At 46.6% G+C, this 16149-nt stretch overlaps 1 protein-coding gene across 1 annotated transcript in view; it reads right to left on the minus strand.

Moving 5' to 3' along the window:
* Rap1gap2 (RAP1 GTPase activating protein 2) overlaps positions 1-16149 on the minus strand; it is a 129482-nt gene that overhangs the window by 48745 nt on the left and 64588 nt on the right. Inside the window, exons 3-4 of the mRNA XM_090350397.1 lie at positions 4896-4931; positions 124-168 (exon numbers count right to left, since the gene is read on the minus strand). Coding sequence (XP_090206523.1) covers positions 124-168; positions 4896-4931 — 81 coding nt within the window. The remainder of the gene's footprint in view (positions 1-123; positions 169-4895; positions 4932-16149) is intronic.

The following is a 16149-nucleotide window of genomic DNA, read 5'->3' on the forward strand; positions in this document are numbered from 1 at the left end:
AGTGCTCCTACAGAGTTAGACAGGTGCAAGGGCGAAGAGCCCATCCCTTCAATTGCTCATCTTGTCCTCTGTCTCCTGCCCCCACCCAGCTCACCTGGCCACCACCTCAGCCACCCAGCCCACCTTGTTCTTCTGGGGTCCCGGCCTCTGTTCTTCAAGCTTGATCCCCTGTGGAACCAATGAAGAGAGGATTCATGGAAGCAAAGGTCACAACAGGGGCCCATTGGAAGGATTCTGAGCACACTGCTGGAGGCTAGTAAAAGAGCTGATGGGGGCAAGGCCCCCTTGGGCATCTCTCATCTATACTTTCTGTCAAAGTAACCCAGAAGAGGCAGCAGAGCAGCTGGATGAGAACATGAACTTTGTGCTGAGTATCAGTGGCTTACACCTAACTATTCAAGAAGCTGAGAGCTAAGGATCCTGGTTCAAAGCCAGCCAGAGCAGGGAAGTCCATGAGACCCTTATCTCCAATTAATCAGCAGAAAGCTACAAAAAGTGGAGCTGTGGCTCATGTGCAAGAGCGCCCATTTTGAGTGAAAAAAGTCAAGCAAGAGTGCAAGGCTTTGCGTTCAAGCCACAGTACTGGCACCAACAAACGAACAAAGCAAACACAATGAGCTTAAACTTGAGCCAGATCACCTGAGTTTAAATGCCAAATGCCAACTCTGATGCTAGCCTGATGGGCACATCACAGAAACCTCAGTATAACTCATGGTCCTGTCTGCAAACTGGGGATGACAGTGGCATCTCCCACTGCAGTGAGGGCTGAAGGCTGATAACGGGAGAAGCCTTTGAACCCTGACTGGCAACAATAGATGCTATGTGTTGCCAGTGCCACAGCTTGGCAGCATTAGAATGCTGAAGCTTAAAACATCTTCTCTAGACCTCACAGGTAGCAGGCAAAGGGGAAAGGGGGAAATGGGTCTGCTGGTCCAAGAGGCAACTGTCGAGCTTTGTATCCTCCCTTCAAGTCCATCCTCTCGAGAGAGTCAGCCTGCAGGTGTCAGACAAGAGGCCTGGTCCTGGTTCTCATCCGGCTAGGAGCTTCCTATCAGTGACCTATGGTGCTTCCTTCCCAGCCCTTCCATCTTCATCTCACACCCCTGGTCCCACAGAAGCAAGAAATATTGCTACTGCAAAACCAGATTCAAAGCTTAGGACTGGGTTAAAGAAGTCCACCTGCAGGTGTCTGGGAAATTCACTTCCGGGAGCAGCTCCTTGTCCAGGGTTCTGACATAGCTAAGTCGTTCGAGAAATGAACACAGGGCATACCCAAGATTGAGAAATCAGGGGAGGGTATAGACTTGTGGAGCAAACTGGGGGTGGGGATACCGTCCCCTCTGGAGGGAGAAGAGTAAGAAGCGCTTGCCTGGTCCTCATATCACCCTTCCACTGGCAGGGAGAACTGAGGCTCCAGAAGAGGCTGTGTGCCTAAGCTGATGAATGACAGGGCTTGGACCTCAAGGTAAACTCCCTGCCTGCCAGGTGCATGCCCACACTTCTTGCTCCCCATACAGCAGGGCCCACTGCTGGGTGGATTTAGATGCTGCTTCTCTGGACTTCTTGGCTGAGTCAACCTGGAGACACATTGTTCAGGAAGGCGTGGGAGAGGCGCCCACCAGACAGGTGTTTTTCACACACACACACACAGAGGCAGAGAACCACCTGGGTGGCCCTGTACACTTCGTCCAGATTGGCAAATGGGGAAGGGGGCAGAGGAGAGTGATGTCAGTAGTTTGTTTAGTCCTTCATGAGTCATTGCTGTCTGGGAACAGTCCACAGGGCAGGACGCAAACTTCCCTCAGAACCCTGGGCCACTGCCTCTCTCCCTCCCTTGCTCCCTCCTCCACTATAGAACCCCTGTCTCAAGCTGAGCTCTCCCCCTCCATGTATTCTTCTTATTAACCAGGCATGGCTTCCTCTTCTCCCTTGTCCCTCCCTTGAAGAACAGGAGGCTCAGAAGGGGAAAGGAAGCCAAACAAATGTACTCAAATAGCAGACTGTCAGACTGAAACTTGAACCCAAGACAGGAAGATCCAAAGCCTGTACCCTTGAGGGCTAGACCTCCTTCAAATTCCTAGACTCTTGGGCTGGGAGTCAGGGATCCAGGATCCCAGTTTTAGTTCGTCACAATTAGCAAATGGGACCCAGGCTCTTGAACTGCTCTGAGGCTCAGTTTCCACAATGGCATATGAAGAACAATGGAGCCCACACCCAAGACAGAATCCTGCCACTCCAGGCGCTTCACCACTGGCCCTTCCCCATAGGACAAGCTCCTGGAAACTGTCAGCCTTCTGGGGCCAGCACCCAGGAAGAACACATGAGGGTCATACACACTGAACTTGGGTTTCCTTGCTCCCTTCCTGGGAGAAGGGAGGCCTCCAGGTGGGGCAGAGACCCAGAGAGCTGTAAGAGAAAACCTGAAGAAGTCAGGGGAGCTTCTGAGCTCCCCCACTACCCTACCAGGATCCCACTGGCTTGAAGGGAAAAATCCCCTCAGTTGCTTCAAGCAACTGCCTTCCACCACTCAGCAACACACGTGCAGGCCCTGTTTTGGAGACTGGATTATAATAAATTCCTGGTGCAAATAAAATGAATGGTGGTCCATACACTGCCAGGCACAGAGGGAGTCTTCATGATATACTCCGAGTAACGGCTCAAGCACTAAAAGTCCCTCTCCTTCCAACAATCCCTCCATCTCTTCCTCAGGGACATTTGGTGGCTCCTTCAGCAGCTCAGGATCACCTTGGATGCCACACTTGCTCCTCATCCTGAAGCTTCCAGACCCTCTGGCTCTGAAGCACTAACTAGTCATGCAGCCTCCCATGCTTCATGGAATAATAGCCAGGATCTCAGTTTTCTCACCTAGGGTATGGGAAGAACAGTAGCATACCCACATGTGGGGACCTTTTCAGGGCCAATGAATGCCTATCCGTCTCTGATCTTGAATAAGAGCAAGACATTTCAGTTAAGCCTGTACCTCTGCTTGCATGATTTGGAGCAACAGCACTTACCTGTGAACTGGGGGAGAGGGGAAGGGGGGAGGGGGACAGGCAAGGATTAGTTCCAAAAACTCCAAGGATCAAAAACAAATTTTACATCTCCAATATCTGGGGCTCCCTGATACAAAGTGTTTTCTTAGAACCTACACAGTCCTCCTGCTACTTTAAACCTTCTCTAGATTATATCTATGACCCAACAGATGCAAACTTGTGCCCGTGGCTTGTTTTGTTTGCTTGTTTTTGTACTCAGCCTGGGCGCTGTCCCTGAGCTCTTCAGCTCAAGGCTACCACCCTACCCTTGAGCCAAGCCTCACTTCCCATTTTTTAGAGGTTAATTGGAGATAAGAGTCTCAGGTCCTTTTGTGCCTGGGCTGGCTTTGAACCTTGATCCTCAGATGTCAGCCCCCTAAATAGCTAGGATTACAGGCGTGAGCCAACGCGCCCGGCTCCGTGGTTTTTGGACTGTATTGTTCAGGGAAGAACAAGGAAGCAAGCACCTACACAGCTACGGGTTCCCCCAGATCCCATGTTTCCCAGCTATGGTTGCTTTAACCTAGAGCTTTGGAACTGCAGACATTGACTGTGATTAGAAAGAACCCTCTGTGAAGATGGCCCAAGGGGGCCCAACTGAAAAGCTGCTAAATATATGTGGGGGGGGCAGGTAAGGGTGGCTCACTACTGAATCCTAGCTACTCAGGAGGCTGAGATCTGAGGCTAGTGGTTCAAAGCCAATCTGGGCAGGAAAAGGCCATAAAAACTCTTATCTCTGATTAGCCACCCAAAAGCTGGAAGTGGAGGCATACGTAGCTCAGGTGGTAGAGTACCACTTGAGGCCCGGAGTTCAAGCCCCAAGTATGCGTGCAAAAAGAGTGCTGACTCCTTACTTGGGCCTATGAATCCACTGAGTGCAATGATACCTCAGTCCCTAGTTTTGTATCTCACTATGCTCTGAGCCACCACCTTGCAGCCCTTCACCTTGGGATCCAGGAAGGACAGGTTTACTTTCTAACATCTGCCCCCACCAAGGAATGTCAGAGCCAACCTCCTCAGGACGGATCACCAGCCAAGCAGCATCAACTTGCTTGTCCTGTCCACCGTCCTGACCAGCTACTGTCAACAATAGCTGAGAATGGCAATTGCGTCTTCATTTGTAGGAATCCCTCCCCAAATTAGAACAGAGATAATGCATCAACCAGGCCATTCTTGGATTAGGACTGTCTGTACACCTCTTACCGTGATCCCTACCCCGATTCTTTCTCTATTTAAACCTGAAGCTCATGTCTGTACTCTAAAGCAGTCTGAAGCACTGCTACTTAGCTTCCTCCAAGGCTGGAGGGCTAGTACCTAGTTCTGTTCATAGTAATATGCCTCATAATACACCTTTCTCTTCCTCCCCTTCTTCTTGCTCTCTTTATCGATGCATTACAACCCTGATATGTGGAACCCTGGAGTTCGGGGCTGGAGGCTAAAACTTGTTTCACTGTCAGTGGATATGATTATTTGTATTTATTTAAAGTAACTCGGAAATGGTAAGGAACCTTTGCAAAGAAGTATCCAATCCAGATTTGAACTCAGGACTGCCTCCCAGCTGTGGCTCTGCCTTCCAAAGATGACTGACACCACTGAAAGAGCGCTTGCCTTTGCAGGGTTCCTTTCCGCCCCACTCTAAGAAGAAACCCCCATTCCAAGTGTTTCCTGCACACCATGGGGGTACATTGGTATCCCATTTGGTCCCTAAGCTGGAGTCTTCCCGAGGGCTCTGTACTGCTCAGTGGTAAATGGCCTCAGTTGTGGGAACTGAGGGGCTCCTTCCCCCAAAGCTCTTCCCAGTGTCTCACCACACCCCACCCCCAGGCCTCAGTCTGAACAGCCTCCCATGTGGGTGATGCTTACCTGCATTTTCTCCAGCATCTCGAAGAACTCCGCTGACTGAAAGATATAAATGGGGTGGGTGAGAAAGGCAGTCAGGTGGGTGCTGGGCTGGTAAAGTCTCCTGCTCAACCATTTGGAAACCCAGGCCCAGCTTCCCCAGGGACGAGGTTCATTTGGGTCAAGAGGAAAGATAATTTGATTTTTGCCTTTGCAGAGCTGGAAGGCCAGAACACATCATCAACAAAAGAGGGAATAAAAACAGGCCTGGGCTGGCCCTGGCCCCGGGGAGAACAGTTATTCCATCTGTTTTGCCAAGGGGCAGTGAGGCCCCTGGAAAAATCCAAGGTTTCCAAAATGCCCAGGTGCACTCATCCCCTAGCAGGATATGGGTACGGGATGCTTTTAGTCCAATGGTGAAGTCAAGACATTTAGCACAGGTCCCGGCAACACGTCCATTGTCCCAGCAACACGGACTTTTTCTGTCTTTTGTCAAATCTCTCTCAGGTTACTACAGAGAAAGCTGATAAACTTTCTACAGAGCCATTCCAGCCAGGGCCCCCTAATGAGCCCCCCAGGATGCCAGTCTTAGCCAACAAGGCACCATGGTGAGACCCAGTTGTTGGTAAAGTCAAGCTTGAAGCCTTACAATGAGCCTCTGGGGATATACATAAAGCCTGGGCACTGTCCCTGAACCTTTTTGCTCAAGGTTTGCACTCTACTACTTGAGTCACAGCTCTACTTGTGGCATTTTGGTGATTAATTGGAGATAAGAGTCTCATGGACTTTCTTGCTCAGGTAGCTTTGAACCATGATCCTCAGATCTCCTGAGTAGCTAGGATTATAGGCATGAGCCACCAAAACCCAGCATGGATCAATTATTTAAAAGCTGTCTCCCAACAGCTTCTGCCCATACCTTTAACCCACTTTTGAGCCACCTTTGTAAGCCCAGATAAAGGCAGGAAGGAGAACAAGGAAGTGGTGGGACAGCTGAGGGACTGTAGGCCCCACCCCTACAAAGGGAGTGCCCAGAGAAAAGAGGATTAATAAACCCATCCCTGACATACAGAGGCAGACCTCCCTCCCAACATGCTCCCTGCCTCTGCAGGCACCTGAGGACTTCCTGCTGCCCTCATCATCCAGAAGGGACTCACCTGGAGAGACCCACTCCTGCTGCAGACTCAAACCCCGACAAGCCAAAGAAGACCTGACAGAGACAGACAGCCTTTGACCTTCCAGCAACTGAAGATCTATAGGCTGAAAACCCACATACATACATACATACATACATACACACACACAGGACAGGACTTGGGGCCTGCATACCCAATACTTTTGACCAGAGGAGCTATCAAATAAGCAGGCCCTAAGCACCGTTTTTCCACTTATTTGAGATACAAATGCACCAGCTGCACACCACATTCTTACCAATTCTAGTCTCCAGGAGACCAGGACTGTCAATAGAAAGAGTGCAGATGAATGCAGGAAGACAGAAAGATGAGCAGAAAGCACAAGAGGACAGAAACCATCTGCATTTGAAATGTACACACCTCCAGCTCAGTAACTACACTGCTAGGGATGGGCGGCATAGCACACTTCCACATGTACACAAAGCTACGTAAAATGTTCACTGCTGAATCGTTCATCCAGTACAAAATGGAAACAACTTTAATGCCAATCTATATTTTTAAAAACTGGTTTGAGTAAGCTACATTCACAGAAGAAAATGCAAATAATACAAATAACCCTAAGAAAATAAAATAGATGGTAAAATGGGCAAATTTCTAGGAAAACACTATCAAGCTGACTTAAAAAAAGAACTATAACAAGTAGCTGGACTAGCTACTCAGGAGGCTGAGATCTGAGGATCATGGTTCAAAGCCACTCCAGGCAGGTAAGTCTGTGAGACTCTTATCTCCAATCAACCATCAAAAAGCTGGAAGTGGGCCTCTGGCTCAAGTAGTAGTTCACCAGCCACAAGTAAAAAAAGCCAAAGGACAGCACCCAAGCTCTGAGTTCATGTTCCAGAATCAATACATGTGCATGCACACACTCACAAATATAACAAACCGAATGCTGGTGGCTTATACGTATAATTGAAAGCCAGCCCAGGCCCAAAAGTTCTTGAGACTCTTATCTCCAATTAATCTCTAGGAAACGAGAAGTGGGGCTTGGCTCAAGAGTAGGGTGGTAGCTTAGAGGTAGTGCAGTAACCTTGAGCTGCAAAGAAAGGAAGGAAGGAAGGAAGGAAGGAAGGAAGGAAGGAAGGAAGGAAGGAAGGAAGGAAGGAAGGAAGAAAGGAAGGAAGGAAGAAAGGAAGGAAAGAAAGAAAGGAAGTAACTTCACAGAGTACATTTAAAAAGATCAACCACAGGGGCCGGGAGTTTGGCCTAGTGGTAGAGTGCTTGCCTAGCATGCACGAAGACCAGGGTTCGATTCCTCTATGTACCACATACATAGAAAAAGGCCAGAAGTGGTTCTGAGGCTCAAGTGGTAGAGCTCTAGCCTTGAGAAAGTCCAAGGACAGTGCTCAGGCCCTGAGCTCAAGCCCAGGACTGGCAAAAAAAATAAAATAAAATAAAAAATAAATAAATAAAAAGGCTCAATCACAAAGATAAACCTCTTGTTTCCGCATCCTGGAGTTTGCTGAGTTCACTGCTCTTAGCCTCACCCTATATGGTCATATATACATAGCTACTGAGTAAAAATAGCAAACATTGAAAGAATAATGAATACTAATTTCTCGTATTCGTTGTAAAGAAAATATAGTCTCCAGAGTAGTAGAAAATATTTACAAACTATATATCAGATAAGGGACTTGTAGTCACCCTATATAAAGAACTCCAACAACTTGATAATGTAAAAAGATTACTACATTTTGAAATTAGTGAAGAGTCTGAGGATGGCAACTCAGGCTAACCCTGCTACCTGGGTAGGAATCAGGAGGATTGTAGTTGGTGGCCAGTCCAGACCAGACCATCATCTGAATCATAGCTGAGTGTGGTGGCGTGCTCCTGGAGAGATCACGAGGCCTGTGGCTCAAAGCCAGCCCAGGAAAAACAAAAGTGTATGAGACCCCATCACAACCAATAAAAAAAAACTGGACATCATGCCTGCCATCCCAGCTACCTAACAAGAGTAAGATCAAAGTCTAGGACAAGCTGTACATAGAGCAAGACCTTATTCAAATGTAACTAAAGCAAAAAGTGACTGGGGGTGTGGCTCAAGTGGAAAAGTGTTTGCCTAATAAGTATAAGATCCCAAGTTCAAATCCCAATAACACTAAAAACGGGAGGGTAGAAATAGTCTGAATAGACCTTCCTACTCTCTCTCCTTCTCTCTTTCACATGCACAACACACACACACACACACACGCACACACACACACACGCACACAAGCACAATTAGCATAAAGGGATTGTAAGTCTATAGAAAAGACACTCAACGTCATTAATCATCAGGAATTACCAATAAAACCACAATGAGTTTCTACATATACCACTATAAATTTTTAAAACCACATAAAATTACTGTGGGCAAAGATGTGGGTACATTGGAACCCTCAGACATTACTGGAAAAAAATGTAAAATGACCCAGACATTGTGAAAAATAATTTTGTAGTTCCTCAAAAAATTAAACAGTTGTCATGACCCAAAATTTTTGTTTCGTGCACATTTGAAAAAACAGTAAACAGGAACCCAATGCATACTTGTCTGTGAATGTTCACAACTGCATTATTCACAATGGCCAAAGGTCCATCCATGGACCAAATGTAACACATCCATACATTGGATTAATATTCAGCTGTAAAAAGGAACTAAGTACTGTCATATAGGACAACATGGATGCACTATGAAAACATAATAAGTGAAATTACACAAATAAAACACTGCATATTGAAGTATTCCATGTATGTGAAATGTCTAGAACAGGCAAATTTATAGAGAGAATAAGTAGGTTAGGAGTTGCTTAAGACTGACAGGGCTGGGAACCTGGAAGGGTAAGAGGTAAAAAGGACTATATTTCTTTTCAAAGTGATGAAATGTTCTGAACTAACTGTGGCAATGGCTACCCAACTCTGTAGCTGTACCAAAACCCACACAATTATATACTCTCAAAGGGTGACTTTAGGGTATGTAAAAGCAACTTCATTGTCAAAAAAAAGCAAGCAAGTAAGCAAGCAAGAAAGAAAAACAACTATGCGCTGGTGGCTCCTACCTGTAATCTTTACTACTCAGGAGGCTGATAACTGATGATCACAGTTCAAAGCCAGCCCAGGCAGGAAAGTCATGAGACTCTTAGCTCCAATCAACCACCATAAGACTGTGGTTCAAAGTGGTTGAGTGCTAACCTTGAGCTGAAGAGTTCAGGGAGACAGTGCCCAGGCCCTGAATTCAAATCCCATGACCGACCAAAAAAAAAAAAAAAGCAATAGATTTGTATTGCTTATGCAAATATATTCCAAGACACATTACACGTTGGGAAAGGAGGCAAGTCAGAGGATACCACATGGAGTATGGTCCCACTTTTATGAGAACAACCTTACAAGAAAAATCAAAAATTTCCTATGTGCATAAACATGGATTAAAAATTATCTGGAAGAATAAATATCAATTTATCAAAGCTGGACACTAGTGCTCAGGCCCTAGCTACTCAGGAGGTGGGCTCTGGAAGGTTGTGGTTCGAGACAGAAAAATCTGTGAATAACTTTTATCCACAGTCCAAGATAAACAGGGGGAAAAAATCTGGGCTGGGAGCGTGCGTGGCTCATGATACAGCACCAGTCAAGTAAGCAAAAAGGAGGATATCATATCAAAAAAGGAAGATGTCAGCAGCAGAGAAGTTGAACTTTATATTTGGCCTACTTCATCAACATACAAAGCCATGCTTCTTATGTAATTAGACTTTAAATACATAAGGAAGTTTTGTAAGGGTAACAAAAAATGTGTAAAGGACATGAACCAACTACCACAGCAGAAACAAACACATGGCAACGTGCCCAGCCTCCCTAGTTATTAAAAGAACCGAGGTAATAAATAAAAAGATCACATCTTCCATCTATCAAAGTGGGCAGTGTTGGCAAGGACGTGAGCCAAGGGCGCAGGAATTGCAGATAAGTGTGTATGATCTTCTAAAGAATAATAATCTGTGTTACTGTGTGTCCAAAGTCTTTAAAATATTTGCATCCTTTCATCCAATAAACCTGGGTGTTCTAGGGAATTTTCCCTAAGGTGATAGTTGAGCAACTGTATGAAGACACATGCAAGAATGTTTGTCATGGCACCTCTTATAGGATATGTGTGTGTATATGTATATGGTATATAGTCACAAGTGGCAGGAGAGCACACCCCACATCCGTAAGATTAAATCTGGAAGAGATCTGTATGAATTAAGCTAGCGTGAAGATTCACAATGCATCACTAAGTGGGAAACACAGAGCTGTGAATAAGATGATCCTTATTTTTCCAAGTAAACATTAAAAAAGGCATTTTGGAGGCATGTACAGGTTGAATATAAGGATCCAGAAGAAGAATTACTTCTTTAATTTTTACTTTTTTTGTCTTTTGTGGCAGTTCTAGGGCTTGAACTCGGGGCTTCTTGCTCTTGGCTTTTTCACTCAGAACTGGTGTTCTACCTCTTGAACCACAGCTCCACTTCTCATCTACCTTCCTGCCTGGGCTGACTCTGAACTGCGATTCTCAGACCTCAGCCTCCAGAGTATCTAGAATTACAGGTGTGAACCACTGGTGTCCAACCAATCGTGAAAGTCTCCTCACTGGAACATCCTCCTCCATTGCTTCCAACTGATCTATTCATTAAAGCAAGGGTCCAAATCCACTCTGCCTCAAGGGAGGAAGAATTAGGTCTTGCCTCTTAGAGAATTAGCAAAGAATATGTGGACACATCTTCAAACCAACGCACCAGCAAAGACACAGGAGCCTGAGCAGAACTTCTAGAGTAAAGAGAAATCATTTGGCAGAGTAGAGGTATAGCTCAAGTGGTAGAGAACAAGCTTTGAGCATAAGAGCCAAGCAAGAGAGGGAGGCACTGAGTTCAAGCCCCAGTACCAACATCCAGAGGGGTGGGGAGAGGGAAAGAGAGAGAACAGAAAGGGAGAGAGTGTTGCTTGATAGAGAAAGATGAAGAAGTGGTACTCGACCAGTGGAAACTGCATGAGTCACACTTCACAAAGATCATCTGGAAACAGAAGAGTTGAGACCTAGGCCTGGTAGACTCTGACCAGCACTCAGGCCACATGTGCAGAGCAGGCTGGGTAAAGTATAAAGACAAGAGAGAAGAGAACAGTGGCAGAGCCTGAGTCTGGGGAGTGGCTGACCTTCTACTGCCCAGCTGGGGGGCCTGGCATATATTCATCTTGCTTAATTGTTCTTTTAATTTCCTCCCTTGGGAACCGAATCAAATAATCCCTGACTTCCAGAGCTTTTATGTGGATGAAATGATAAAATGGACAGGAAGTGCCCAACCAGGGCCTGGTCCACGGCAAATACTCCAACAGCATCTGTTAGCAAGAAGGATTGGAAAGCTCGCTGGGGAAGCTGTTGGGCTTTAGGGCACTTTCGCTCTCCTTGTCTTTGGCAGTCCTCCCAGGGATGGTATTTGGGGATGACTGTGGAAGATGAGTGTGTATTTCCTGGATGAAGAAGCCAGTGGCCTTGAGACTGGTACAAGAGGTAAGAAAACAGGGCCATGATTCACCCTCAGCCATGAATAACATGCTGGGTGATGCGGGGGGGGGGGGGGGGGGAACGATTCCTGTCGGGCCGGTGCCCAGGCGCAGATATCAGCCAGTGGCAAGCTGGCATCAGTTGAGCTGGCGCCACTTAGTAATGCGTTCAACTTTCCAGTGGGACCATTCCAAGCTTGGCAACAAGCAAGATTCCTTTTCCACCCAGAAGCAGGGTGACTCAGACCAGCCTAGAAAAGCAGCTGTAAACCATTCAGACCTACCCTCATCCACACACCCTGCAACTATTTCCCACTGCCAGCGGCACACAGAAAGCACTCAATAAATGCTCACTGACTCACTGGCAGTCTCCAACAAGTCTCTGTGGGATAGACTGAAGCCCTGCCCAGGGCATCCTTAAGGGGAGAATTGCCCTCCACCAAGAAACCAGCCCTGAATTTTCACAGGAATGGAATTCAGCCTCTTCATCAATAACCGGGTCGGCTCAGCTGTCTAATTTATTATTAGCAACAGCTGTTGCCACCCAAATCAAAGCAGCAGCCAGCATTTCCACCCCCAACCCCCAACCCCCAACCCTGGGCTCTGCTTTAACAGCCGGTCAAGTAGACCGTGAAATAATCACACAGCCAGTTCAGCTAAGGAAGTCACAGGCTGGGCTCCAGGGTTCCATCCAGTCCAATCTCTGTCCTCTCCACCTCTCGATATAGAAACTGCCTGGTCTCTCCTCCCGAAGGGCAACTCAGGTCCCTGGGAAAGAGAATGCTGGAGGCGATCTGAGGAAGCAGGGCAAACTTAGGTTTGGGAAATCTTTTCTGACACTCCTATTTTCCCATTCTGTCAGTGCAGTGCCCAGGCAATGAAGTAGAAGGAATGGAAAGCTTATAGCATTCGTGTGAGACAGTGTCATCCATAGGGGATTGAACCTAGGACCTCCCGCAGAAATCAAAAGATAGGAAAATGCCTCTTATCTGAAATAGTATACAGCATTTGTGTGTTTGATTCCCCACATATACTCTTCTTAAATCTCCTCTGAGATGAAGTATACTATCAAATATAACATGAATGCTGTTTAAGTAGTATGCTCTGACATGGAGGGAAAGAAGGAAAAGAAGCCCATACATACTTAACACAGGCAGGTTTTTGTGAAAGCTACTTCTTTTGTGTTTTGTTTTGTTGGTTTGGTTTTGTTTGTGGTGGTACTAGGGCTTGAACTCAGGGCCTTATATTCTTGCTTGGCTTTTTTAGTCCAATCTGGCACTCTACTACTTGATCCTAAACTCCACTTCTGGCTTTTTGGTAGTTAATTGGAGATAAGGATTCCATAGACTTTTCTGACAGGATAGCTTCAAGCCAAGATCCTCGCTCAGATCTCAGCCTCATGAGAAGTTAGGATTACAGGCACGAGCCACCAGCCCAGCTGTGGAAGCAGTTTCCACTGAAGGTTGGTTGAATCCAATACACATAGGGCTGACAGTCTGAGAGGGCCCGTGGCAGCCTCTCTCTCCCCTGCACCCTTTCTGAAGCAGCCCACCCCCCTCCTTCTCGTCCACAGCAGCTTCATCCATGGACGTGGCTTCCCACTGCAGCTAGAGAACCACATATTCTTCCATCCTTACTGCACACCGTTCATGGGACTCCTGTCAATCCCCCTTTACTCACACTCTCCCTGGAGAAGTGACATCTCCACGCCCCTTCAATCCCCCTTTACTCCCTTAAGAAGTAACATCTCTTGCCACCCACCTGCCACTTACCATGTCCCTGCTGGACCACCTGCCCCTGCTCTAGGCACCACTCCTCCACTGCTGAAGAAATGTGTTTACATGTGAGCAGCCTTGCCACACCCGGCTTCCAACAGCTGGACAATGCTGAGTATTCTGCACCCTAGAAGTAACTGCTAACAGCAACAACCCCCAGGACAGGGCAGAACCCCATAAACCAGTGTGCACTACCTGGTACAATGCACAACACATAACACACACACACCCTTGATGCCCAGAGTGACTATCTTGTTCGCCCTGTTCCTTTCAATCCAGGACATTCAATCAAAGACAAAAAGAAATTCACCACAAGCCCAGGATGAAGGAGAAGGTGTCATTCACTCGCACAGGTTGGGAAGGGATGGACTAGTGGGGTGCAGTGCTGAGGGAGGAGGAAAACTAAGGTTACAGTGAGTTTCTGGTCCTCACGGAGAGGAAGAATACCCCAAAAGAAAGGATTTCTGTTGCTTTGTACATAGGTTCCTGGAAAGCTGGAAGCTGGATGCCCAGGGAACGCTTCCCGGGAGGAGCCTGAGCACATGTGCACACAGCTGCCTGAGGACGGAGGGCGCTGTGCTGCCCAGTTCTGTGGCTGCCTCAAAGGCTCCCATTGGAAGGGTGAGCAGGATCAGGGCCACAGCTGAGGGCTGCAGGCAGTGTCAGGCCACAAAGGGAAGTTCACCAAGACAGGGGGCTGTCTGGGGCATGTCTCGGTTTATGGTATTCCCCTGAACCTGGAAGTGTTTCCCAAATAGCAGGTGCTCAAAAAAAATGGATGGAGAGATAGATGGATGGATGGATGGATGGATGGATGGATGGATGGGTGAATAAATAAATACTCTGATGAGCAAGATGAAGATGAGGAGTCTCAGGTCTGGGCATGGCGGGGTTGGCTTCTTGGGATGGCTAGTGTCGAGCCCCTATTCCTGCTAGTAAGAGCTGTGTCCCCTTTGACCATCAGCTTTCATCCTGCTCCCTGCTTCACCCCATCACCTGGCCCTGTTACCAGTGGGTACCCTCAATGATAAGCTGCCTTCCAGAATTTTTTTTTTTAATCAGCAGAATAGCCATAGGTAGTGGCTCATACCTGGAATCCTAGCTACTCGGGAGGCTGAGATCTGAGGATTGAGGCCCAGTCTGGGCAGTAAAGACCATGAGACTCTTATCTCTACTTAACCACTAGAAAACAGGAAGTGGGGCTGTGGCACAATGGACAGGGTGGTATCCTTTTGCTGAAAAGCTCGGGGACAGTGCACAGACCCAGAATTCAAGTCCCATGACAAAAAAAAAATCAGAAAACTAAGAATGGGAAAATGTCAACAAGACAAAGGGCATTAAAAAAAATGAGTATCAGCATACTCAGTGGCGAAAGTCAACAGCCTTCCCTCCTTCTATGACTGACAAGATAAGGATGCCTGCTTTCACCTGTACTGTTCAGGCCACTGAACACTCCAGCCAGCATAAAGAAATAAAAAGCAACCACCACGGAAGGCAGAAATAAAACTGTTTCCAGATGACATGATTCTGTACGCGTACACACGTGCGCACGCATGCACAAGCGACACACACACACACACCCACACACACACAAACTATGGTGAATAAAGAAAGCCAGCAAAACAGCATAGTACAAAAGTCAGATATGTTGCCAGACATTGACAATGAACAATCTGAAAAGGAGAGCAAGACAACAATCCCACTCATAGGAACATTTAAAAAAAAAAAAAAAAGGACAAAATGTCTAGGGACATATTTAACCAAAAGACTTACACAATGAAAACCCCAAAACTTAGAGGACTTAAAGATGACCTAAACGAATGGAATGATATCCCATGTTCATGGACCGGAAGCCTTAATATCATTAAGATGGCATCATCAAATGAGTGATTCATGTATGTTATACAGTACCTATCAAAACCCTAGTGGGAAAACTGACCCTAAATATGATTTGGAAATTCAAGGAATCCAGAAGAGCAAAAACATTCTTGAAAAGGAAAAACCCAAGTTTGAGGACTCACAGTAGCCAATTTTAAAACTTGATATGCAATTCCAATGCTGAAAACAGCATGGTAGCGACTCAATAATAGACATATCTATCCATAGACTAGAATCAAGAGAGGATGCTATGCACTATGAGTAGCTGATTTTTGACAAGAGCACCAAGTGGTTTTTAGGCTTCCTAGAGCCTGAAGTATCTGGATGGTCTTTTAGCAGACATTACTAAAAACATGGATTATCCACATGCAAAAAGAATGAAGCTGGAAGCTGGGTGCAGTGGCTCATGCCTGTAATCCTAGCTACACAGGAGGTTGAGTTCTGAGGATCTCAGTTCAAAGCCAGTCCAGACACTACAAAGACGTGAGACTCTTAACTCCAATTAATCTCCAGAAAATGGGAAGTGGGGCTGTGGCTCCAGGGTAGGGTGGTAGTCTTGAGCTGAAATGCTCAGGGACAGAGCCCAGGCCAAGTTCAAGCTCCATGACTGGAATAAAAAAAAAAGAAGAATGAAACTGGAAGTTCCTTTTTCATTTATCTAAGTTTTAAGGTAACCACCATATTGATTTGCATTCCCACTAAGTGTTATAAGAATTCAATCTCAGGGGCCGGGAGTTTGGCCTAGTGGTAGAGTGCTTGCCTAGCATGCATGAAGACCTGGGTTCGATTCCTCGGTACCACATACATAGAGAAAAAAAAAAGCTGGAAGTGGTGCTGAGTGGTGCTGAAGTGGTGCTGGAAGTGGTAGAGCTCTGGCCTTGAAAAAGTCCAAGGACAAGTGCTCAGGCCCTGAGTTCAAGCACAGGACTGGCAAAAAAA

This window comes from Megascapheus bottae, chromosome 17, assembly GCF_031878675.1.
Source record: "Megascapheus bottae isolate mThoBot1 chromosome 17, mThoBot2.hap1, whole genome shotgun sequence".
NCBI classification, from domain to species: domain Eukaryota; kingdom Metazoa; phylum Chordata; class Mammalia; order Rodentia; family Geomyidae; genus Megascapheus; species Megascapheus bottae.